The sequence below is a fragment of the Nothobranchius furzeri genome, chromosome 10, assembly GCF_043380555.1.
Source record: "Nothobranchius furzeri strain GRZ-AD chromosome 10, NfurGRZ-RIMD1, whole genome shotgun sequence".
Lineage (NCBI taxonomy): Eukaryota > Metazoa > Chordata > Actinopteri > Cyprinodontiformes > Nothobranchiidae > Nothobranchius > Nothobranchius furzeri.
The window spans coordinates 35,984,015-36,009,588 of record NC_091750.1 but is presented as its reverse complement, the minus strand read 5'-3'; the positions used below and the strand labels follow the sequence as shown (position 1 = coordinate 36,009,588).

The window sequence follows — 25,574 nt, the reverse complement described above, 5'->3', positions numbered from 1 at the left end:
TCTGCACTAAGGTGAAACTGGTGAAATGGCATCTCTGCATGCGACCCGTCCCCGTGGGGAGCGGTGAGCTGCAGCTGCGGCTGCGCTCGGGAGCTATTTGGTGGTTTAACTCCCCCGATCCAACCCCTGACAGCCGAGTGTCAAGCCGGGAGGCGTTGGCTCCCATTTAAAGTGTTTGGTATGACCCGATATGAGCGTGTCCCTCTGATGGACTGGAGACAAGTCCAGGGTGTCTCCCACCGCATGCCCACTGACTTCTGGACACCAGCTCCCTGTGACTGAGGAATGGTTCGGAAGAGGAGCGAGTGATCAAAGATAAGCCTGAGTCATGCTTCTGCGTCAGCTCCAACAGGGAGAGACACGCACGGACGGACGGAGACATTTTGTCCTCATGCTTCTCCGTCTCCTGGGGAGCGTTGCAAAGCAATTCCCCGCCAGGACAGCAGAGGGCGTAGCGCTGTTCTGTGGTATGACTCAGGCTTTATCAGAATGTTTCTTTACACGTCTTTTAAACATAGTTCTCTGAGATAAATTACAACTTTTATCAGCTTGTCAGAAATGTACAACAATGCCTCCACACCAGAATTGGTGCAACTTTACTCAGCAAATGTGCAAAAAGACTTCTCTTTATACATAACTTGGCCACGCGCTCACTTAACCCCACGAGCTGTCCAGACGGCGTCTCCGTGTTTTGGTAACAGGAGACGTCTGCTGCAGGCGAGACGCTTACTGCTCACTTCACATGACCTCACTTTGAAATGAAACCTCTCTTTTACAAAACTTTGATCCGGTTTCTTCCTTCATCCCGTCGATGTCTGAATAATCTGGTGTTTAGTCACACAGCGGCTCCACGGCTAACCAAGAAGGGCATCACAACAGTGACGGCTCCAGAAATGTTTTTCTGCAGGTGCTATGAAGGAAGTGGTCATGCGTACCTGTTCTCTAAAACACCTTCAACACTAGCAGATACACATGCGTGCACAACACCTCAACAACACCTGAAACAATCATTAATATACATCATAAACATGAACAATCGCTGACTTTTCCATGAAATCATAAACACATACAGCCACACAGAAAACCATCTATAGTGTAGCAAGCATCGACATATAAATATTGGACAATGGGTTTCCATAGCTCCAAAAACACGTTTTTGAAGAAAAATGGGAGGTGGCCACCACCGCCATTTTGGCTGTGTCACAGGTTCAGTCAAGCCCAGACAATTCCACAAAAGGGAAGAGAGGAGGAGCTGAGGGTGGGGCTGTAAGGCTGGGATCAACTGACGACACCCGGTCGAACTAGCTACAAGCTAACCTGAAGCTAACCCAAAGCTAATAAGGAGGTGGGAGCTAAGCTAACGGAGGTAGCAACCTAGCTACAACCGGACTTAACTGTGCACAACACCAGAGCTTCTGAGTCAGAGATACGCCGGGCTGACCGCTGGGGAGAACCGGGTGGGACGTCTCCCGAGAGCTCCACAAGCCGGCAGCCGCGCAGCAGACAGAAGCCGCGATCAGACAGAGATGCGCCGAGCTGTGGGGAGGGGAGAACGGGGTGGAAAACAGAGGTCTCCGAGAGCTCCACAAGCCGGCAGCCGCACAGCAGACAAGCGCCGCTGCGATCTGAGATGCGCAGAGCTGCCGCTGGGGAGAACCGGGTGGAAAGGTTTCCATCCCAGAGCTCCACAAGCCGTCAGCCCGCGCAGCAGACAGAAGCTGCGATCAGACAGAGATGCGCCGAGCTGTGGGGAGGGGAGAACGGGTGGAAAACAGGTCTCCCCAGAGCTCCACAAGCCGATAGTGGGAACCCAGCTCCACCAACATGTTATATTTCAACCCATTTTCTAAAGTGCAGCATTATGTTAAATGCACTGGGTTTTACCCTATTACATTTAAATTTCATGGTTAAACAGTACATGTTAAAATCTAAGCTCAGCTCGGCAGTGACCTAAAATACATAAATATAATTTTACTTACCGAAAAAAATGAAGTGGAGACTACTTGGACGCTCTATTAGTGCAATTAATGCCACAGCAAGTCATTTTGTCCAACAATTGCACAAAAATATCCAAAACAGAATACACAAACACTACAACTAATGGTCTAAGTCAGGGGTTGGCAACCTGTTCCCATCAAAGAGCCATTATTACCCGTTTCCCACAGCAAAAAAAAAACTGGGAGCCACAGCAGCTGGGGCGTTGTGGGCGGGGCCTACCCTCAGACAGCAGAGAGCTGCTTTAACCAATCACAACAGGTGACAGCAGCCAGTACCGGTCGCTCGTGTACGTCAAAGTTATCTTTCATAAGAAGATAATCGTTAAAACGATTTATATAAAATGGATCCAGAAGTTGTAGCCCGTCTCTGCCGACATTATTTAGATATTTTTCACCCTGTTGGTGGTTTTACTGAGCAGGTGCCACTTTTGTCATACGTTTCTTTTTAAAACATGTTTAGACTGTTCAGAATACAAATCCAGGCTCTGTCACGATTGATTGTTGTAATTAAACTTTGTAGGTGGGGAAGGTCAGAAAAGGATCCGATCATTTTGTTTTTCCCTCGTTTACAGCGACGGAGATAACGGCGCAGTGCGCCTGGCTCTGGTGTTAATCAAGTTAAACTATATCTCTTTGCAACAAATTTCACAAGAAAACAGAACAGTTAAAAGCAGGGCTTGTGTTGACCGGACAGTTCCCGTATTTGACCGTTTATTTTGACGGAGAAAGAATAGAAAGAATTACCCCGACGCATGCAGACGAACTGACATTTTATTCTACGCACATCGCAGATGTAGCTAAATCACTCAAGAAAAGATTTCCTTCTGAACATCTGAGCTGGACACTGCTCAGCGCAGCTCGCTGTCAGCGCGTACTACATAAGGTCCACAGCGAGCTGAAGATGTGGAGAGGGGCTTGGAGCGCGTCGCAGAACCAGAGCGCATACAGGAAGATTCCTCCGACTGAAACGAGACTTGTCACTTAGAAAATGTTCCCTGATGATGAAACTTTGGCTGAATAGTGCATGTTCCTGTCTCCAATGTGGCGACACATCCAGGAGCCGTCTGAGGAGAAGCCGAGAATCTCACATCGTCTTCAGCTCAGAAAGCTCCTATGATTACGCACAAGTGTGACGCGTCAACATGGTCTCACAGTAAGACCGGGTTGGACCTGTTCAGGTTTACGCAGACAATCTTTACATTTAGAATTGGCATACAGATGTAAAATTAATGCAGTAAAATATAAAGCATTTTATTTAAATATCCATTCATTATTTTACAAGCACAGAGAGCCGCATCAGATGGATGGAAGAGCCGCGGGTTGCCGACCCCTGGTCTAAGTTGAGAGACTGAAAATGACCGAACAGTTTTCAGGCGAGGCTGAGGCTCTACTGAGGCCTTATCCCCGGAGCTAGCTCTGCAGTCACGTGGGTCTGATGCTCATTAATTATACAGAATTTTAGGCTTTTAATACACTTAAACAGAAGAGTGAGAAAAAAATGCACCCCCTCAGAGTTGTCATGAGTGTAAACTAGATCATTTAAACCTAAAACATGTTTTGGTACCAGGCTGTAAACATGTTTATTTCTGCTGTGAAATTGGTATTTTTAACATGGGAGTCAATGAGGATTTGCTCGCTTCCGACACCAGCCCCTAGTGGATGAGGGTGGAACTGCAATTTATTTCATTTCCGGGTTTGCTTCAATTTTTCACCCGCATTGTGGGGGCTTGGTTGCAAGGTTAGCTAACGTTAGCGTTAGCATTTCCAGCGGCTAAACCCTGGACTGCTGCGGTGGTTGAGGGTTGACTCTCTTCATCCAGATCCGTAGGTTTCTGTGGGTCTGAGATCACTTCCAAACATTCACTCCTTTCTGACTGAACCCGTGGAAATGTGGGCAACAAAAACCGATCCATCTTACCACTAGCTCTACCTTTCACTCGTTCACAGGTGGAAAATGAGGTCAAAGGTTAACATATATTTCCTGTTATGGTTTAAGTTTTTACTATCTATATAATTTACAGATTATTTTTGTTTTGTATGTTAAATGTTATCACATCCACACGTTCAGTTAAAACTAAATGGTAAAAAAAAAATCTAATATTTACTTGGGGGTGCAATGACTAATCCAGGGGTAGCTATAGCGCCCCCAAGCCCCACCCCCGGCACCGCCACTGCATCACAAAAGGAGACAACAGCGTCCCATGAAGAGACTGATGCCTCTGGAGAGACTTGTTAGCTCAGCGCATCTCATTCCACAGAAAATGACTGTGGCAACAAAAACGGAGACATCCTGTAATGGAAAAGGCCTTCTGCCAGCGTCTGTGTGGGACTTCTCCCTGTTGTGGTGAGTCAATAATTCGGAGGAAGTAGGACCTCCAGGGGGACACACCGCCACTCGCTGAGGAGACCCTTCGTCAACGCCCAAAAGACTGAACATCCGAGCCAACATCCTGCTTTAGCGTCGCTCCTACTCACGAGGAGTAAAAATGAACGAACAAAAGGATTTTCTAAAAACAAACAAATTAAAGGTGTAGTTTGTTTTCATCCTGTTTTTGTGTAATGAGTTTATTGGTCATGTTTGTATTTGATCAGCATGAAGGCGGTTAAATATCTGCTGCGGTTTTAGTTTTGGAAACTAACAAACCTGAGGAGCTGTTTGTTTAGGCTAATGAATAATAAACAGATCAACCTCCAGAGATGACGTCACAAAGACGAGACGATCAGAAACGATCTGGTTTCCTGTAAAAGTCAAGACCACACGTTTACACCCTTATTTATTTATCCTATTATTGTTTACAAACGCTCCTAATGAATGCATGTGTTAAACGGTTTTTTCTTCACAAATAAATCCTTCTGAAGGGTCTTTTTTTCCGGAACTGCGCTGCTCTGGGTGGCTACATGTTGGAGTAGCTCTGTTGACCACCTGTAAGTTTTGCCTTTTCTTGGACATTTTGTCTTCTAGTTTCTCAAGAAAAACTGTATTTTTTGGACACTTTACTTTTCTGTTTCTGGTGCTGTGAAGCTTGGAGGATTTTTGCTGCTATTTTTTAGCTTTTTTCACTTTTTGAGCATTTGTTATGTGTAACCATGGCAACAAGCTGGTTTACAATCGGGAGCAGCTGATTAACATGGGAAAGGCTGAAATAATACCTCAACTGAAGCCACAAATCCCAAATGAGCTAAAACGCGAGAAGCGTGGGTGCAGAGCGGGAGCAAAACGGAGACAGAGGAAGAGGAAATTCAAACCATCTCTTCCATCGATCATAACGGGCAATGTGAGATCACTGGCCAACAAGATGGAGGAACTCCAAGCCCTTTCAAGGACTCAGCCAGAGTATCGTCAGTTTCTGAACCGCTGGAGGAGATAATGCAAAGAAGGATTCTCCAGAGAATCAAGAAAATGATGGACAACCCTGAGCATTCTCTTCACAAGACTGTCCGACAACGGAAGAGTGTCTTCAGTCAGAGGCTTCTTCAGTTTGGCTGCAACACTGACCGCTACTGGAGATCCTTCCTGCCAACAGCCATTGTAATATACAACACCTCTTTGATGACTTGATTATTGTTATTATTCTGAGCTACTACAGCAATCAATTTCCCTCTGGGATTAATAAAGTATTTTTGAATTGAATTGAATTGAATTGAATCAAGGTTACCGCACCAGCTCTTGTCATCACCTCCACTAAATGAATTAACTCATTTCAGCTCAGAACATGAATCTGTGCATCCCGCAGCAGCATCACAAACCTGCTGCTCCTGTGGAAAACGCAGCAACAAGGAGATTTTCTAAAACAGGAACAGAAACAAACTGAACTCTGACACAAACTCCTCTGAGCTTCTCCTTTTCTCCGTCCAGAACCGCCACCGCCTTTAAAACTAAACGAACAAGAAAACGCCTTGGGGTCCTGCCGGAGGAGCTGGTGGAGGTGGCCGGGGAGAGGGCGGTCTGGAGCTCCCTAGTTGGGATGCTGCCCCCACGACCCGGACCCGGATAAGCGGAGGAAGATGATGACGATGAAGAAGAAGTGGAAGAAAATATCTCTTCTATAGCGCCTCTCAAGATAAAAATCACGAGGCGCTTCACAAAAACAAAAAATGTAAAAATATAAAAAATAATTTAGAAAATGTTTAAAAATATATTTAAAATGAGCAAAAATAGGCAATTGTGATTAAAAAAATTTAAGAAGAGAGAGAGTGAACAGGAAAGAGGGAAACCAGTGGATCCTGAGGAAGGTGGAATAGGTGGGGAGAGCAGAATAAAGAGAGAGAGGTGAAGAAGGTCATACAAAAGCCAGCTTGAACAAGTGAGTCTTCAGCTGCTTTTTAAAGGAGACCACTGAGTCCACTGATCTCAGGCTCAGGGGGAGAGAGGTCCAGAGTCTGGGGGCCACAGCAGCAGATGATCTGTCACCTTTGACCTTTAGCCTGGTGCTGCACAACCAGTAGGCTTGATCACTGGACCTCAGGGACCTGCTGGGGGTGTCGGGACTAAGAAGATCACCGTTTGTGTCAACAAGCAGGTGAGTTTGTTCTGCAAAGAAAAGCATGAAAAAGCAGCGCCTGGCTCAGACAGGGAGGGCTACCTGACTTGCAGGTGGTGTTGGGCGAGTACAGGGTGAGTGACTAAGCTCTGGGTGCTTGTGACATCCATACATTTCTGCTGAGCTTCTGCTTCCCCGGGCTGACACACACCCGCAGTGACACAACGTCCAGATTTATGAACGTAACACACACTCACACACATAAACTACCCAGGAGCTGACAGGCATCACACCGTCAGCGCGCCGAGCTGCACAGAGAGCAGCAAATGTTGTCTTTAGCGTCTAAAAATAGAAACTTGTATTGTAGGAGCAGATTCTCCAGCTTCCTGTAGCGGCATCGGACTGTTTTTGAGCTTCAGACGCTCGTTTAGACGCGTCACTCTAAAAACACATGCAGACATACTGATTACATCTGGATGCTAAACGGAGAACGAAAGTGAGAGGAGGAAGGTGTGCAGTAAACCTGCAGAGTTGTCTCTTATAAACAGAAAAACATCTGTTGACACATTCAAGCACAGCCGTGTGTGGTGGAGGATGAAGTCGTTACAGGGACTGGGGTCCAGACATGAGGAGCTGCTAAGTGCTAACCTCAGCGCGGCCGCTGTGAACCCGTCTGACCTGAGCTAATGACTCCTAATCTAAGAGGCAACAACAAACAACGACCTAGCTCGTCTGTCCTGCAAAGGAAGCCAGTTCTGCTAGGTTCCGTTCAATTCAAGTTTATTTATAAAGCGCCAAATCACGACAAGAGTCGTCTCAAGGCACTTCACATAATAACCATTCCAATCCAGGTCAGTTCATTAAGCCAATCAGAAATAAGCAAGCATGTAGCGACAGTGGAGAGGAAAACTCCCTTTTAACAGGAAGAAACCTCCAGAGAATCCTGGCTCAGTATAAGCAGCCATCCTCCACGACTCTCTCTCTCTCTCTCTCTCTCTCTCTCTCTCTCTCTCTCTCTCTCTCTCTCTCTCTCTCTCTCTCTCTCTCTCTCTCTCTCTCTCTCTCTCTCTCTCTCTCTCTCTCTCTCTCTCTCTCTCTCTCTCTCTCTCTCTCTCTCTCTCTCTCTCTCTCTCTCTCTCTCTCTCTCTCTCTCTCTCTCTCTCTCTCTCTCTCTCTCTCTCTCTCTCTCTCTCTCTCTCTCTCTCTCTCTCTCTTTAGCTAGCGCGGGGTTTACGCAGCAGAACCCGAGCAGCTGGGACCTCAGGCCCGCTGGGTGACGGTACGCAGGAGGCACAGAACCCAGCCCGTGGGCCACCACCAACCCGTCCACGTTTCTGATAGATTTTCCCCGCTCAGTGACGCACCCACTGACAAGCCGACTCTGATCATTGGCAGCTCCATACATGTAGGTGTCGGTAAAAGTTGACCCATACCACTGCTTCACTGTAACTTGTCATTTCTGTTCACCTAATATTTTAGTTTTGTGATGATTTCTGTTCATACGTTTTACTTTTTATCTACCTCACAGTCTTTTCCTGTTGAAAGCAGAGAAGAAAATACAATCTGTATTCCAAATCATTGCATTTTTTGTGTGGTAGAAGTATCGGCGATCGGCGATCGGCGAGTACTCAGATCCAAGTGTCGGTTTGGAAAAAAGGGATATCGTTGCATCCCTAGGTGGGACCCTGATGGGTTCCAGGACAAGAAGATCACCATCAAAGACCCAAACCCAAATGAACCCTAGAGGGGTGAGGCATTGAAACCGTTTTAGCTTAGGGCTGCGTGGTGGTGCGGCTGGTAGCAATGTTCCCTAGAAGGTTGCCGGTTTGAATCCTAGCGAAGACCTTTCTGTGGAGAGGTGGCGTGCTCTCCTCAAGGATGAGTGGCTTTTCTGTGTGTGCGACAAAAATGTGCACGTTCAGATTAATTACAGGCTTCAACTAGTCCTCGGGTAGAAAAACCTCTGGATGCTCCCGTTTCAGGGGTAGAAGTTAGTCAGAGGTGTGTGTGTGTGTGTGTGTGTGTGTGTGTGTGTGTGTGTGTGTGTGTGTGTGTGTGTGTGAAAACAACAGAATTTAGAGTCGTACTCATTAATATTCTTGATAAGCCTCTGATTGGCTAACAGCAGAGCGACTCTTCCGCTGCCTTCGTTTGCTCCCATTCTAAAACTGTGACGTAGAAGAGGACGGCGATCGTTTTCCCAACCACTTCCTTTCTGCGAGTGATGCAGGCGATGGGGGTTAATGAAAATGTTGATCACATCACCAACGACCGGTCCTACTTCCAGAAGAACGTGCTTTACACGGTTCGTCTGTAAACGACACTCCTTTTGCTGACTCTTGGCCAGGACTCCCTTGAAAATGAGATTTTTAATCCTAATGGGGCCTTCCTGGTTAAAGCAGCTTTCTGGAGTTTTCCCCTTTCAGAAATTATGTTTGATTTTTCAGAAATCCGTAAAAGTGATCATCTTATCATGTACAGTGATCCCTCGCTACTTCGCGGTTCGTTTATCGCGGATTCACGACTTCGCGGATTTTTTCTTTGGAGCCTTATTCAAGGGAAATTCGCCGATTTGCGGTATTTTTCACCGATTTGCGGTATTTTTCTATGCGAAATATCAAGAAATTCCTGTTTTTTTCATCAATTTCATCAAAAAATGCACTTTTTGTAATAAAACTATAAAAAAACAAGTAAAAAAAATGTTTTTTCTTGAGTTTTACCCACAAAAAAGAGAATGTGATCATGAGATAATTCAATATAGTACTGTACTGTAAATATTGTGTCCCTACTTCGCGGATTTTCACCTATCGCGGCCAGGTCTGGAACGCATCTACCGCGATAAACGAGGGATCACTGTACTGTGATATAATATAAGCAATACGTCTTTTTTTTTGCTAAGCACGCCCCCTGCCCCGCAGAGCTCCATGCAATAGGAAACTGAGCGCCCAGAACTAACCAATAACGTTAGACTACCGCTTACCTGCTTCAGATTTAAGAATACCTCGGCTGATGCAGAATTGATGAACTTTTCACAGACAAGTAAGTCTCTAAAATAGAAATACATGAGAACACAACATGACATGAGCGTAATACTCGTGAAACAACGTGTTTTAGCTCCGTTTGTGGGCTACAGAAGCACGTTTATAAACCGAAAGGTGAAGTCGCGATCTTAAAAAAACGGGAGAAATTATTTGTGTGGTTTGCTTGTCAGCCACTAGATGGTGCCATCGGATAAGAGAAAGACTCCAGAAAGGGACTTTAAAGAGCAAGTCACCCCCAAATCAAATTTTTTCTGATAAACTATATAAATGTGTGTCTAATCGTGTTGCAGACAAGTGAAGTCAATAGTTTTGCACTTTACTGCGTTTTAGTTAAAATTCTAATTTTCTGCCTAAAACTGTGGTAACGCTTCCTTTTACAGTCCTCTAATTACTAAGTACTTACATGGTAATTACATAGTAATTGAGTTCTTAAACAATTATTTCCATGTAACGCAGGTTCAATTCTAGTTTTTATTTTATTAATCATTCCCAGTAAATACTGCTTTGCACAATAATTACACTTTTTTTTACAATTATACACTTTAATTACACAATAATACACTTTAGCTTACTATGTAATTACAATGTAAGTACTTAATAATTAGGGGACTGTAAAAGGAAGACCAAAACTGTCAGTGTTGTGCCGTTGTCAGGTAAAAACTCTGCACTGCATTTGAATTTAAATCTGCCATCGCTGTTTGCTAAGAGGCACCCTAGAAGGTTAGCTGGTACCATATGATGTCACAATGTCGTTGTGAGCCTGTGTGTGTGTGTATTTGCTAGCAGCTCCGCCCTCTCGGTCTGATAGGCAACAGCATTTGTTGCATTTTTCAAACAGGAAGTGGGAGTGGCGTAAGAATCTGGTAGGGGGTGACTTGCTCTTTAAATAAATAATAAATACATTTTTTTTTACAAAATCTATTTTCCTATTTGATGCATAAATCTGACACGAGGCTTTTGGTGTAAAGATGGTCAACAGCAGCTCCAAATCACCAACTAGCGCCATTTTTAATGATCTGACCAACTGCTCTCGACTTTGAAATGATTCGTTCAAACGTCTAATTACACTTTAAAGGCTTTTCCCTTCGCCAAGCGCTCCGCTGGCATTTTATCCCGTCAAACCCAACACTGGCTTCCAGGTTTTAGGATTTCATTTAAGGTTCTGGTGGCTGTTTGAAATGTTTAAACGAGTTGGCTCCACGATATCCATCAGATCTGATGCATCCTTACATTCCATCAAGGCCGCTTTGATCGGCGGGGCAGGGACCGCTGGTCGTGCCCAAGCGGACTGAAATCACGACGGGGTCATGCCTTCTCAACGCTGGGGCCGAAGCTCTGGAATGAGCCGTCTGATCTTTTTACTCTTTTAGGTCATTTAGTGTTGTGCAGCGTTTGTTTGGCCCTCGGGCCATTTGAGGGCGCTTTATAAATAAAGTTGATTGAAAAGTAGAACGGTACATCCACTAATGAGCCACATTTCAGGACTGAATCTGGTTTAAAGCAAGAAAAAATCTGACTAAAGTGAAAGAAAAGCTTTGTCTCTATCCTTATCTGCTCTTCTTATCTAAAATCGTGTTGAACACTTCTTGTAAAAATGGCGATACAGACTCTGAGTTCCAACAAACTGCTGCTCGGTGAATTCACCGCGCTCTGATTTAGTTTGTTCCAGACAGAAACAGAACAGAACACCTCAGGACTGTTCAGGTTCAGATAAGCTCCCCAAAAGCTGCTCTGGTGACAGAAGTCACGCGTGGGTCTCCTGAAAGTGTTTGAGACACTTTATTAAATCTACTAAAAAAAACGGATCCTTTCCCAGATCACATCTGTAATAAACACATCCTCGCTTGTTCGGACCGTAGTTTCCCTGTAAAGCTTCATTCGGCTCTAAAGTGACGCTTTTTACTTTACCTCATGCGTGCTTAATCTAAGAGAGAGCGAGGGGTAAAATGCAGCACCGATATGAATAAAAGCCTGAAGCACCGGCGTGAGGCCGACTGTTGACACAGATCAGAAACTTCATGCTTCATTTCCTTTTGTTTATTTTTTAAAGGGACTTTACGGAGTTTTGAATTTTTATGCTCGTGATCGCCCCCTCAGGCCAAAAGCGTAAAAGCAGCTTCAATAGTAGGCTCGTGCACGAGGCGCACATGCTGTACGTGCACACTCCTTAACGAAAATAACAGCTGAGACAGTCCTGTGTGTGTGTGTGTGTGTGTGTGTGGCCCAGAGGACAGAGGACAGAAGAACTAATTAAATAATGTGGTTCTGTAGCTTTCTCTTCAGCACAGCCGACAAAGGTTTATGATGGGTCAGTCCTCCTGCATGCTCAGATCATTCCCTTCCCTTGCTTGAAAAATTGTTCCAAAATGAAAGTTGAACCCACATCTTTTTTATCTGTGAATTCAATGCCGTTCGACGAGTCTCAAATAAAAATTTGGGCATCTTACTGTAAAAAAATATATCATTAATGTAAAAAATAATCTCTAAATAAACTATGTTCACATCCAGAATCAAACCCAGGACTTCTGCATGAGAGTCCAACGTCTTACTAGGTGAGCTAAAGCACCAGTGATGTCCTTTGTATCTGTAACATTTATATCCTTGATGACAGCTGAAACAACGTTCAAAGAACGGTTCGGAGTGAAAATGGCTATTTTGTTGCTAATTAGCAGGAAATATCTAGAAGAAAGTTCTACAGAAAGTAGCTAAGGGTCCTCAGAAATGTAGCTAGCTTTGTCACTAGGCGTTAGGAACAGCGACAAAGTGGCACTGCCTCTCTCTCTGCTGCTAAAGCTACGGATAGCAAATGCTACGGGCTATGCCTGAGCGTGAACGCGCATGAAGCAGCCTGCTCGACCCGAGCATCTCTCTTTTTCTGTGATTTTACAGAAAAACAGGCAATCACAGTAAAAATGCCAGGGCTCATTCTACAGGACCAGGGCATTGCAGGAGAATGTATGAAGAAGACATTTATTATTTCTATACATGTTTTGGCTGTCAAACTTCCACAATGTCCCTTTAATTCCATTCTCGTCACCCCAAGTGCTTTAAATGAAACCTCCCGGGTCACTTTGATTAATAACAGGCACAAATGGGTTATTTCGTGTTTTATCATTTAATCCTGTTTAGGAGTAAATTCCACTCTGTTGCTACGGCTTCCTGTGATCCTAGAGCCATAAAGGTTTTATCACACCTAATGAGCACGCTTCTTCCTCCATCTGAAAGGTCATGTCATGCTGACTGACGTCTGGTGAGACTGTCACACACACACACACACACACACACACACCTGCACTGAAAATCAATGCGTCGAATCTGAAATTCTTCCATTTAGACCTGACTGTAAAGGCTCTTAGCCAGAAGAGAGTGTGTGTGCACACACTGATGGCTGGGTGCCATCACCGTGGTAACTGATGCCAAGCACCAGGTGAGAGGAACTTGAGATGAAGTGGGGAGTCAGGTCAGTGCAGGAGCAGGGGGTCAGCGGGAAAACAGCACGCCAGTCCGCTCCTATTAAAATCACAGCGCGACATGCTGTTTCTGGGGGCGGAGTCAGCCTAATGACGCTCTTCCACCACCTGAACAAGACCTGTTGTCACTGATGTTCTGTTATTGTTGATTGGAGCTGCTGGTCCTTTCTGTTATAATCTGATTACTTAAAGAGCAAGTCACCCCCAAATCAACTTTTTTTTTCCTGATAAACTATATAAATGCGTGTCTAATCGTGCTGCAGACACGTGTAATCAATAGTTTAGTACTTTAGTGCATCTTAGTAAAAATTTAAACTTTCTGCCTAAAACTGTCAGTGTTGTCCCGTTGTCAGGTAAAAACTCTGCACTGCATTTGAATTTAAATCTGCCATCGCTATTGGCTAAGAGGTACCCTAGAATGTTAGCTGGTACAATATGATGTCACAATGTCGTTGTGAGCCTGCGTGTGTGTGTATTTGTTGGCGGCTCCGCCCTCTCGGTCTGCTAGGCAACAGCATTTGTTACATTTTCAAACAGGAAGTGGGAGTGGAGTAATACTCTGGCAGGGGGTGACTTGCTCTTTAAACATCAGGTTAGGGGTCTGAGACCTTCACAATCGAAAGAGTGTTCCCCTCTGATGTATGGAGTATAATCAGACTGTTAATGTATGGAATTAAGTCTGGATTATGTCTCTCATTATGTGAAATCAATTCTAGGCTCTACAAGGTGTGTGTGTGTGTGTGTGTGTGTGTGTGTGTGTGTGTGTGTGTGTGTGTGTGTGTGTGTGTGTGTGTGTGTGTGTGTGTGTGTGTGTGTGTGTGTGTGTGTGTGTGTGTGTGTGTGTGTGTGTGTGTGTGTGTGTGTCCTGGCAGTAGCCGCGTGAACTGTGATGTCGTAAATTAGTGATGTGCCTTCACTCTGCTGATAAGGTCAAACGATTCATGTTGTGGATATAACCTGTTTGACCATCGACATATAAATATTGGACAATGGGTTTCCATAGGCTCCAATAATCAGTTTTGTACTAAAATGGGAGGTGGCCACCACCGCCATTTTGACCGTGTCACAGGTTCCGTCAAGCCCAGACAATTCCACAAAAGGGAAGAGAGGAGGAGCTGAGGGTGGGGCTGTAAGGCTGGGATCAACTGACGACACCCGGTCGAACTAGCTACAAGCTAACCTAAAGCTAATGCGGAGGTGGGAGCTAAGCTAACAGAGTTAGCAACCTAGCTACAACCGGAGTTAACTGTGCACAACACCAGAGCTTCTGAGTCAGAGATACGCCGGGCTGACCGCTGGGTAAAACCGGGTGGAACACGGAGGTCTCCCGAAAGCTGCTGAAAGCCGGCAGCTGCACAGCAGACAGAAGTCGCGATCAGACAGAGATGCGCCGAGCTGCGGGGAGAACGGGTGGAAAACATCGGTCTCCCGAGAGCTCCACAAGCCGACAGTCGGAACCCAGCTCCACCAACATGTTATATTTCAACCCATTTTCTAAAGTGCAGCATTATGCTAAATGCACTGGGTTTTACCCTATTACATTTAAATTTCATGGTTAGCTTTGGGTTAGCTTCAGGTTAGCTTGTAGCTAGTTCGACCGGGTGTCGTCAGTTGATCCCAGCCTTACAGCCCCACCCTCAGCTCCACCTCTCTTCCCTTTTGTGGAATTGTCTGGGCTTGACGGAACCTGTGACACGGTCAAAATGGCGGTGGTGGCCACCTCGCATTTTAGCACAAAACCAAGCGAGGCGGAATGAATGCCGCAATTTTCGGGCAACGCCATGCTGGCATGGGGCGTTTATAGACAAACCATATATGCCGGCAAGGTGTGTCCTATAAAAGCACCTTTAATGACGTCACGTGTTATCGCGGTATCGCGGTATTGCAATACAGCCAAAACTCTATCATTACCCAGTTTTATATCGTTTCTACCTTACATCGTTTATATTACCCAACCCTGACCACAATAGTTGTTTAATATGCTAAAAATAACAGATTACATTTATTAGATATTACTGCAGAAAAGTAGATAATGAAGTCATCTGAATATTCTTTTAAATACACATTTTAAGGTAAGACCTGGCTCGTTCGTGAACCTGAGCATGTTTCGTGTGATTAAACTCTCTTACGGTTGCAACACCTGTTGGTCATTAGTAACGACGTGTTTTCTTTTGTTTATCCGACCACCAGAGAGAGAGAGAGAGACCTGAGGTTTGATGCTCGAGTCTTGTACGGTTGAACCTTTCTGCTCGTGCTGAGCTCAGTTGAAACTTTCTCTGTGGGCAGATTTGTGTGTTTACGTAAATCTGCTGCAGCTTGCTGCCAAAGCCTCCCACACGGCCGGCTCTAGAGGAGCTGCAGAGCCGTTTCTTTACCAAATGTCACACAACACCCAGCATTGCTCCTGCGACTCCCGTAAAAGCTCATTTACATCACTGCACCACCGAGGCAGGGGGGGGGGGAGCCACAGGGAAGCATTTGAATGAGAGACGTGTGTCGTCAGGCACAAACTGCAGAAACGGTTTTTCCTGCTTAACGCCATGTTGTAGTCAGGGACACCTGCTAACAGACAAAAAGGTAATAACTCACTCCTCACTGAGCCAACACACACACACACACACACACAGGGCGTGCTCGTGACCTCGTGTCTCTGCACATCCTCTGAGAGAATGCGTGAGGGTGCAGCAAATGTAAAAATCTGGTCATGTTTTTTTTAAATCCACAAACCTTTAAATGCAGAACAGAATTCTGCAGGTTTTAAACCCAAACTCTGAATTATTTCCGTTTCAAGCCAGCTTCGACTGAAGACTCTAGGAGTGAGGATAAGGAGAAAGCCTCCTAGCAAACTTCTGCTCATTCCCTGTTGGAGAGATCACCTCGTCCCTCGCAAGGTGATCTTATAACAGCAGGATTCCCACAAACCTTTCTTAAACTCCTCCAGCATGGCGTCCAGCTTGGTGTCATGGAAGACAAAGTGGACTGGGTGGTTGTAGAACTTGGTGATGGTCTTCAGGGTGGTGCAGTCGTCCGGGTCCACGAAAGCCAGGTCCTTGACGAAGAGGATGTCCACGATGTTGGAGCGCTCGCCCTCGTAGACCGGGATCCGGGTGTATCCGCTCTCCATGATCTCAGACATGGTGTTGAAGTCCAGCACTGCGTCGCTGCTCAGCATGTAGCAGTTGTTCAGGGCAGTCATGACATCCTCCACCGTCTTGGTCCGGAGCTCCAGAGCTCCTTGGATCATGTTCAGCTCCTCTTTCACCAGGTCGTTGTATGGTTCGGTGACCCTCAACATCTCCACCAGCTTCTCCCGGTTGTACACGGTTCCGATCTCCTGGCCCAGGACGCAGTCGAGGACCTTGCTGATGGGCCAGGACAGAGGGAAGGTGAGCAGCATGAACAGCTTGGTGAGGAGGATGGTGTTCGCCCCCACTGCCAGGCCGTGGCGGGAGCACAGCGCCTGGGGGACTATCTCTCCAAAGATCACAATCCCGACGGTGGAGGCGACCACCGCCCCAAAGCCGGACTTGGTGAGGTCGTCCAGGAGGATGGTGAGGGTCGTGTTAACCAACACGTTGCCCAGGAGCAGGGAGCACAGCAGATAGTTTCCCTTCCTGCGGATGGGCTCGATTTTCCGAGCGTACTTCTTCTCCTTCTCGGTGCCGCAGCTCTGCACGATGCGGAGCTCCATCGGGTCCAGCGCCATCAGCCCCAGGTTGAGCCCACTGAACATCCCAGACAGCACCAACAGGCAGCAGATAAGGATCACCTGCAGCCAAACGGGCAGCAGGGACTTCTTCTCCTCCACCACACGCAGCTTCCCGTCTTTATCGTCCAGCCGGATCCACCTTTGCTCCTGAACGTCGAGGACGCACAAGACAAACACTTTCAATGCTTCTCTCTTCCGCAGCTGCTTGATGCTGAGGGAGACAACTCCGGACGTGTTTTGGTTGCTTACAACCATAGGTCCCTTCACTACGATGTCCTTCGTGTGTTCGGTACAAGTTCTGTTTAGTTGGACCACCGCCGCGGCGGAAGAATCGTCCTCTGTTTCACTGTAGTAAAGTTCAGTGAACCCGATGAGGTCCGAGCTGTTTGGAAACAAGTGGAGCCCGTAGAACCTGAAGGAGACGTCGCTGCCCTCGGTCACCTGGATATCTCCTGCCTTGGTGGTCTCGGCCGGGCTGCTGCTGCTCTCCAGCCTCATGCCGAGTATCCGCGTGGTTCCTCTTGGCTCCGGAACCGCTGCTTCAGCCTCCCTGCTCGCGAACACACCAAAAAACACAAATAAAGTTAGCTGTAACCCCAGTCCGCTTCTGTCTGTCGCCATGTTTGTTTGACTCTCTGACAACGGAGGAACTGACGTCTCTTTTCCACAAACCAACCCTCCTTGTTAGCATGTTTAGTCTTAGCCAATTGACGAGCGATACGTCACTCCCTGTTTGGGCCAAGCCTTCTCGGTGGACTTTTTTAAAGGTCGACTGGATATTTGGCTTTTTAAGGTGGCGCGTCTATACTTTTAAATGTTCTTGATATTTAGCATTTTAATGTAATCCAATATTATTTGATATTTATGTGGAAAACTATAAATGTTAATTTGGTTTTATGTAATTTACGGAGCAGTCAAAATAAAATATAAATGAAATGCTTCACTCGTTACTTTACTGTACGATGCTAACCCAAATGCAACCAAACAGAAATCAAAATCAAATGGTGTTATTTACATGGACAAGAAAAGATAATATAAGGAAGACAATAATTAAATCAAACGTGATCTTAATGTTAAACGTTTTGGGGGCTAGCACAAAGTTTGGGACTTGTTCTGCACACCTGATCACAGTGCTGTTGCTCAAAAAGCAAATTAACAAGCTCAACTTATTTAAACCAGTTAGCAAAGACTAAACAAACACATTTTAAAGTATGTAATTTTCATTTTAATTGGCTTCAAAAGAGGAATGCTCAACATGCTGGAATTGTAGCACCACCTTGTGGTCAAATTAGGAACATCATGGGTGACAAATCGATTATCTTCTTCAGTTATTCAAATGAAAATCAATGTGTTAATTTGGTGCTATTAGAAATGGCCATTTAATGCCCTACATTTGATAAATAATTATGGCAGAAATTGGATTTACTGACAAGAGGTAAATTCATTATAAAGCTATTTAGCTTTCAAATGGTTTTACCCACCACCAGGAAAATGTAATCAAATATTTTACTTTTCAGAGATTTACAGAGTTGAGAATTTCTTGAGATGAGTAGATCATCAAGACAATTTATTAATGTTTTTTCCTGTTCTTTTTTATTATTATTTGCAAATATTTCTTTTGTATGTCTGCTAAATTTACCCCGAACTACAACATGTGGTGTTTAGTGTTAAGAAGTTCTATTGTTATCAAAATAATAAGAAAATGTGACTTTTATATTATTATGTTATACCATCATTGCCACAAATGAATTACAAATGCAGTGTTGCATTGATTTATGGGAGGGTGGGGGGTAAACAGTAAGAAAACATCATATTTCATGTATGATGACGTCATAAGAGTTGATGTTGCACAGTTCGCCAGCTAGAGGTCATAATTGTCCTTAACACCCCAATTAAAACTCCGTGTCACGTGACCACTTTTTTTTTTGTCAAAGTTTCCTCTTTGTTCTCCGTCGCGCGCGCTCGCTCTGATAGGAGCGTGCGCGACGGCGTGTGGAGGGAGGAGGAGAGCCCAGAGGAGAGAGGGAGGAGAAAGAAGCAGCAGGGAGAAGAGGGGCGACCAGGAGGAGTAGGAGGAGGGAGAACATTTTCTTCTAGTCTGGAAGTTTTCTGCTGAACACCGCGGCGACTCGCCGCTCTGCGCAACCGGAGGACGCACGGTAAGAAACGGTGACTTTCTTTCTTCTGTCGGTCTGAGAAGGGTCAAGGTGAGGCTGGAAGGAGGACGACGCTTCGGGATGGAGTTTTGGAGTTAAAAAAAAAATTTTGGCAGGAGCATTGAAGAAATTTACCCGGGAAGACATTACACCCCCCCCCCCCCCACCCATCCACACACCACCCACACACAAATACACACATTATAAAGTCACACACACATAAGAAAGTAACGGAAAGAACGAGACAAAGGGATGAGAGGAGTTGGACACAAACAGCTATTCTCAAAAAAGTTTCTTTCAAACGAAAATAATTGGCGTCATAGTCACCTCCACTTGTAGTCCCTTAGGGTTCCAGCCTCATGAGCTTTATTTATTATAGGGGTCATAATTAAAATTTATAATAAGAGACAAAATTAAAGTTAAAAACGTGAATTTATTTGTTCTGGTTGTTTTGGAACTGAGAGGTTTAGCTGTGATGTCACGGTGAGTCACTTCTGAGGCGGAAGACATCATTTATATCCAGTAAGAGCGTAGTTTGCAGGTTCAGACAGATAAATCACACACACACACACACACGCACACGCACACGCACACACACACACACACACACACACACACACACACACACACACATTGCCTCCAAGGCTCCTGGATATCTGTTGCAATGAGACTTTCTTCTGGAGGATGATTAAATAGACAACGTGTAGTTTTTACTGTTAATCTCTGGAAATATCAATGAAAATGCTGAAAGTGACTTAGACGATGCCCAGTTGTTGACTAATATTGGCGGTTTTGTAACATAAAAACTGGCTCTAAAATACTTACGTCTTTGGGCGACGCCTTATTAGATTTTTTGTTTTCTCCTACGGGAGCCCGTGAGGACAAAATGCTCTTACTAATTTATAACGAACAGTTACAAAACTTTCACCATTGATAAACATTGTTTTACACATTTGCCCCTTAATTCGTTGCCATGGAAAGGAGTCTGATGTGTTTGTCATCTTGCTGGAGGTTGAAGGCTCTGACGAAGCGCTTGTTCAAAAATTGGACTCTCTGGGATTTTTGACCCTAATGGCCATCCGTTGGTGAGGTGCTTCTGCGTCGTCGGTACAGAGACACGCAGCGCCATTGCTAACGCCATTATCTGTCCTTGCGAGGACTCTCCAGCAGGCTTGCAAGGATGGACAGAGTCAAGCACACTTTTCTAAATATCCGTCAAATGAGATGGAGAATGCAAGCTTGTGATTGGTCAGGATTAGGGCTGCAACAACGAATCGATAAATTCGATGAAAATCGATTACTAAAAGCGTTGGCAACGAATTGCGTCATCGATTTGTTGTGTTGCGCAACTCTTCCAAAAAAAAGGAGAGAAATAACGTTTCCCTAGCAGTTTTTAAAAATGTCCCTATGTAATCCGATTAATCGATTAATCGTGTCGAGACCCCATCCGATTCATCGATTATCCAAATAATCGTTTGTTGCAGCGCTAGTCAGGATGCCACTTTCGTCAGCAGCACCGCCATTGTGCCCTCATAAAGAGAGCCGAAGATATCTAGCCACAGACACGGAGCAGCTTGAAGAAAACCTCACAGAAAAACTCAAAAAATATGAACGTCTTACTCACCCATGACTGGAGGAGTAAAAAGATGCACAGCAAGTGTTTTACTCCTGGATGGAAATGATGGAAACGTGGGTTTAGAGGTGGCGAAATATATGAGCACATTAGTAAATACCCTATCGTGGATGGGAAACATGAGTGTAATGTGGTAGGATACCACAAAAAAGCGCTACGCTAAGCCACTGTTTTCCTGGTGGGAATTGTTTCGCAACACTCCGCTGTCTGCGCAGAAGTTCGTATGTAAACCTTTCCGACACTCCATGTGCGTCTCTACGTTGCGGAGCTCACAGAAAAGTATAAATCAGGCTTAACTCAAGCACAAAGTACTGCTTGGAACAACTTAGGTATGTACTTCCCTAGGGCTGCACGATATTAGGAAAACCTGTGATATTCGAAAACAATGATTAATATTGCGATGACAATATTACTTGCGATAAATTAAAACTTAACTCAGGATCAAAAACAATCAAAAACAGAGAAATTAAAAAAATCATAAAATTGAGAAAAGCAAAATGTCTGAGCAAAAGTCGTGCAGCTCAGTTGATTATAGAATTTTTTTATGTAATACAAAAATGTCAAAGCTGTTAAACAAAGCATTCAAAAAGCAGAGTAGAGGAAAACAACAGCGGAATAAGGATGACGGTAAGATTTGATCAGGAGAAATCCAGGAGGGTGATGACTGACGGGTAACAGGATAACAGCTGATTACAGGTGAATACAGGTGATTACAGGTGAGCACAGGTGAATACAGGTGATTACAGGTGAGCACAGGTGAATACAGGTGATTACAGGTGAGCACAGGTGAATACAGGTGATTACAGGTGAGCACAGGTGAATACAGGTGAATACAGGTGATTACAGGTGAGCACAGGTGATTACAGGTGAATACAGGTGAATACAGCTGATTACAGCTGATTACAGGTGAGCACAGGTGATTACAGGTGAACACAGGTGAATACAGCTGATTACAGGTGAATACAGCTGATTACAGGTGAATACAGGTGAATACAGGTGAATACAGGTGAATACAGGTGAATACAGGTGAACACAGGCGAATACATCAGATTTCAGGTGATTACAGGTGAATACAGGTGAACACAGGTGAACACAGGCGAATACAGTTGAATACAGCTGATTTCAGGTGATTACAGGTGAATACAGGTGAATAAAGGTGAATACAGCTGATTTCAGGTGATTACAGGTGAATACAGGCGAATACAGGTGAACACAGGCGAATACAGTTGAATACAGCTGATTTCAGGTGATTACAGGTGAATACAGGTGAATAAAGGTGAATACAGCTGATTTCAGGTGATTACAGGTGAATACAGGCGAATACAGGTGAACACAGGCGAATACAGTTGAATACAGCTGATTTCAGGTGATTACAGGTGAATACAGTTGAATACAGCTGATTTCAGGTGAATACAGGTGAATACAGTTGAATACAGCTGATTTCAGGTGAATACAGGTGAACACAGGCGAATACAGGTGAACACAGGTGAATACAGTTGAATACAGCTGATTTCAGGTGATTACAGGTGGATACAGGTGAATACAGGTGAACACAGGCGAATACAGTTGAATACTAGCCTGGCAAGCCAGACTAAATAAATGTATTATTTAGTCTGGCCATGCTCCATTGACGGCTCTCGGTTGTGGGGCGGGTTCTACCGTTGTCTTTCAAATGATCTCCGCATTCCACTGGAGAATGAATGTGACATACTCTTGTTTCACTCTGTTGCATCATCCCACCCACCAGGCATATAGAGTGCCCTGATTGGCCCACAAAGCGGCATATAGAGTGCCCTGATTGGCCCACAAAGCGGATAAAGCTCTGTGATTTGTTCACTAAGCAGATAGAGCACTATGATTGGCCCACCATTATGGACCAATCACAGCTCTTTATGTGTTTGAAACCCCTATAGAGGGCTGTGATTGGCTAGCCAGAGTCCTGGTAGGAGCTGCTGAGGTTCCAATGGAGCATGCCTAGACCAAACTTTGCAAAGCAAGAATTTGGTCTAGTTCACTAGGCTAGTTGAATACAGCTGATTTCAGGTGAATACAGGTGAACACAGGCGAATACAGGTGAACACAGGCGAATACAGTTGAATACAGCTGATTACAGGTGATTACAGGTGGATACAGGTGAATACAGGCGAATGCAGCTGATGACAGGTGAATACAGGTGAACACAGGTGAATACAGTTTAATACAGCTGATTACAGGTGAATACAGGTGAACACAGGTGAATACAGGCGAATGCAGCTGATGACAGGTGAATACAGGTGAACACAGGTGAATACAGTTTAATACAGCTGATTACAGGTGATTACAGGTGAATACAGTTAATACAGCTGATTACAGGTGATTACAGGTGAATACAGGTGAATACAGTTTAATACAGCTGATTACAGGTGATTACAGGTGAATACAGGTGAATACAGGCGAATACAGGTGAATACAGGTGATTACAGGTGTGAGGTGTAAGCTAAAGAGGAGCTAAATAAGTTGTGGAGTTAGTGATGTGAATTATGACTTTCGATCCATGTGTCACCGGCCAATGTTGTGCATAAATTAATCTGAAGAAAGGACAAAAGGGACTTGAAAGACTAGAGAAGGCTTCATTAGAAGTGGAATCCTTCAAGTCAGAAATATTTAATCTAGGGATGGACAATATATCGCCATCAATATCGGTATCGGCCAATGTTAGTCATTTTTAACATATCGGTATCGGTTTGATAAATAAAACCGGGCCGATATGTTTTCCATCTTGTCTCCATTTGTTTGCCTGTTTCAGAGGGGGGAACAGTGAATGAAATCATCTCAGAACTGTAAATGTGTGTGGTGTGTGTACATAACGTAAATTCAGCTTTAATCATTTTCATTTTATACAAAATCTGCTGATTTTATAAGCGTTAATGTCAGAATATCGGTTTTGGCCAATATTGGTTATCGACCATAACAATGATCTTAATATCGGTATCGGCCCAAAAATTTCATATCAGTGCCTTGATTCACCTGAACCGCAAGTCAATCATTAAAAGAAAAGTCCAGAAGACCTTCAGAAGACCTGGAAAACTGTTTGCTCAACGGCACTCAAACAATTACAAGGAATTTGGCTTCTTGGAAGTGAAAAGGTTTTCTGTGTTGTTTAGAAGAAGTCCTCGGTAGGACTGCAGAGGCGGATCGGAACAAGACATTATGAGATTTTTCGTGAGACGCTGTTGCCAGGGGCAACATTTGAACCCTTAACACCTAGGTTGTGACATCGTCCATGTTTACTAACAGTAAAGTTTAAACTGGTTAGAATATACGTGTACACAGTTTTATTACAACTGTTTGTGTCTGAACTGTTTAATTAGTCACATTTAAACCAAAGCTTAACACATTCACACGTTTAAATGAAACCAAAGTTGTGCCTGATTTCTGTTTGCAGAGATAATCGACACATTTTTGTTTATTAGAAAAAAAAACCTGAACTTTTTGGGCTAATTTAAGCCCAGAACACACGAATAACTCCAACTAAAGTACACATTAGCTGTCACAAACCTGGGATTCTGTCTCCATTTAGCTCTCAGACTTGCATACATTGAATGATATAGTTTGTGTCACAGCTGATGAGCTGAGTTCACAATCAAAATGTCAGCGTTTTATTAGGTAAGATGAGAAGAGGAGCGGCTTTTGTGGCCCAAGAGGTCGGGTGAATAATTCAGAGGTTGATTGTTTTGGTCTTTTTGGCGCGGCGTGCTCGCTTCAAAGCACTCATGTTGTCATAACGCGCCCCCCCCCCCCCATTTTCCACCTCGGTGTTGTGCTAATTTCTGCCATGAGGGAGGAGGAGACTCATTTTCAGGTCAGACCAAAACACGACAATAAAAGTTTCTGGAGGAGATCCGCGTCTGTCTCTGTTCCAAAGGGAGCGTTCTCCTCAGACATGGGAGCGGTGCTCCAGAGTCATCATCCACATGTCCCGGCAGGAACACTGATTACAAAATCACTGGGAGGTGTGTGTGTGTGTGTGTATTAATCAGTAACCTACAGGAACCTTGAAACAAAACCATCACAAACACTATTTCACTGTTGTTTTCTGTCTGGATCTGGTGAGATTTAATTATTTCTCCAGTCAGCTGAACACATTATGGCTGACAGATACGAGCAACGTGGAAATCTGATAGAATAAAACTAATAAACAATCATCAGGCTGCAGCCGTACTGTTAGTGGGGTTTCCTCACTGTGCAAACAGGAGCCGTTAGGAGGTAATCTTCCAGGTACAGGTGAGTTATTTTTAGCCTGAAAACCGTTCTCTGTGTGAGCAACCAGTTAACCACCTAAACCAGCCACTAACACCTTCATTAACCAGTACCTTGGGTGAAAATCAAATTCTAACCTTGTTCATGTGTTTGTGTGATCTTTAGAAGACACGAGGCAAACCGAGGCGTGGTCGGGGACACGAGTGTTGGAGGCGCACCAAAAAAATCAGCTGACCAGATTCAGGTGTAGGGTCCCCGAACCCCAAACAGAGATGGAAACAGGTGATTTTAAGTCATTATCAGTAATATTCAGTGTTGGGAGTAAGGCGGTACAAAAGTAATTAGTTACTGTAATGCATTGCTTTTTGCTGTAATGTGGTAATGTAAGGCATTACAGGGAAAGAAAATGGTAATATTTACTCGGTACAAGTGTCAGTAACGCGGTAATTACAACGCATTTTTAAACCCAGAATCAAGATGTGGGTTTCCTAAAAATTCTAATTGCGGGAAGCCTGAAAAAAGATCCAGTATCCACATATATGACGTCATTTATGGACTCAGCTTTGCGGGCATTCTATGAGCAGAGAGGACGCAGTGGTAACGTCTCAAATACTCCAGCTGCGTCCTGCACGCGGCCGCTGTTATATTCACTAAACCGCTCCACCACAACAAAGTCATTCGTTTGCGATCGTTCATATCAGCCCATATTCTCTGGTACTTCACGTACTTTTCAGCTGAGTTCATAATCTGTGCCCCAGTGATTTCAACTCATTGCTGCTGGAGCGCAGCGCAGATTAAGCTTTTTTTTGCGTTCGGTAGATCCCTTTGGCTGATTGGTTAGAAAGTAG

At 44.6% G+C, this 25,574-nt stretch overlaps 1 protein-coding gene across 2 annotated transcripts in view; it reads right to left on the bottom strand.

The window, feature by feature from the left end:
• LOC107386183 (metal transporter CNNM4) overlaps positions 1 to 17,373 on the bottom strand; it is a 58,480-nt gene extending 41,107 nt beyond the window's left edge. Inside the window, exon 1 of one of the 2 annotated variants that reach the window (XM_054730320.2) lies at positions 15,912 to 17,373. In XM_054730320.2, coding sequence (XP_054586295.1) covers positions 15,912 to 17,319 — 1,408 coding nt within the window. In that variant the 5' untranslated portion in view covers positions 17,320 to 17,373. The remainder of the gene's footprint in view (positions 1 to 15,911) is intronic. The other variant, XM_015960417.3, reaches the window with a different exon arrangement.
• Positions 17,374 to 25,574: the final 8,201 nt, after the last annotated feature.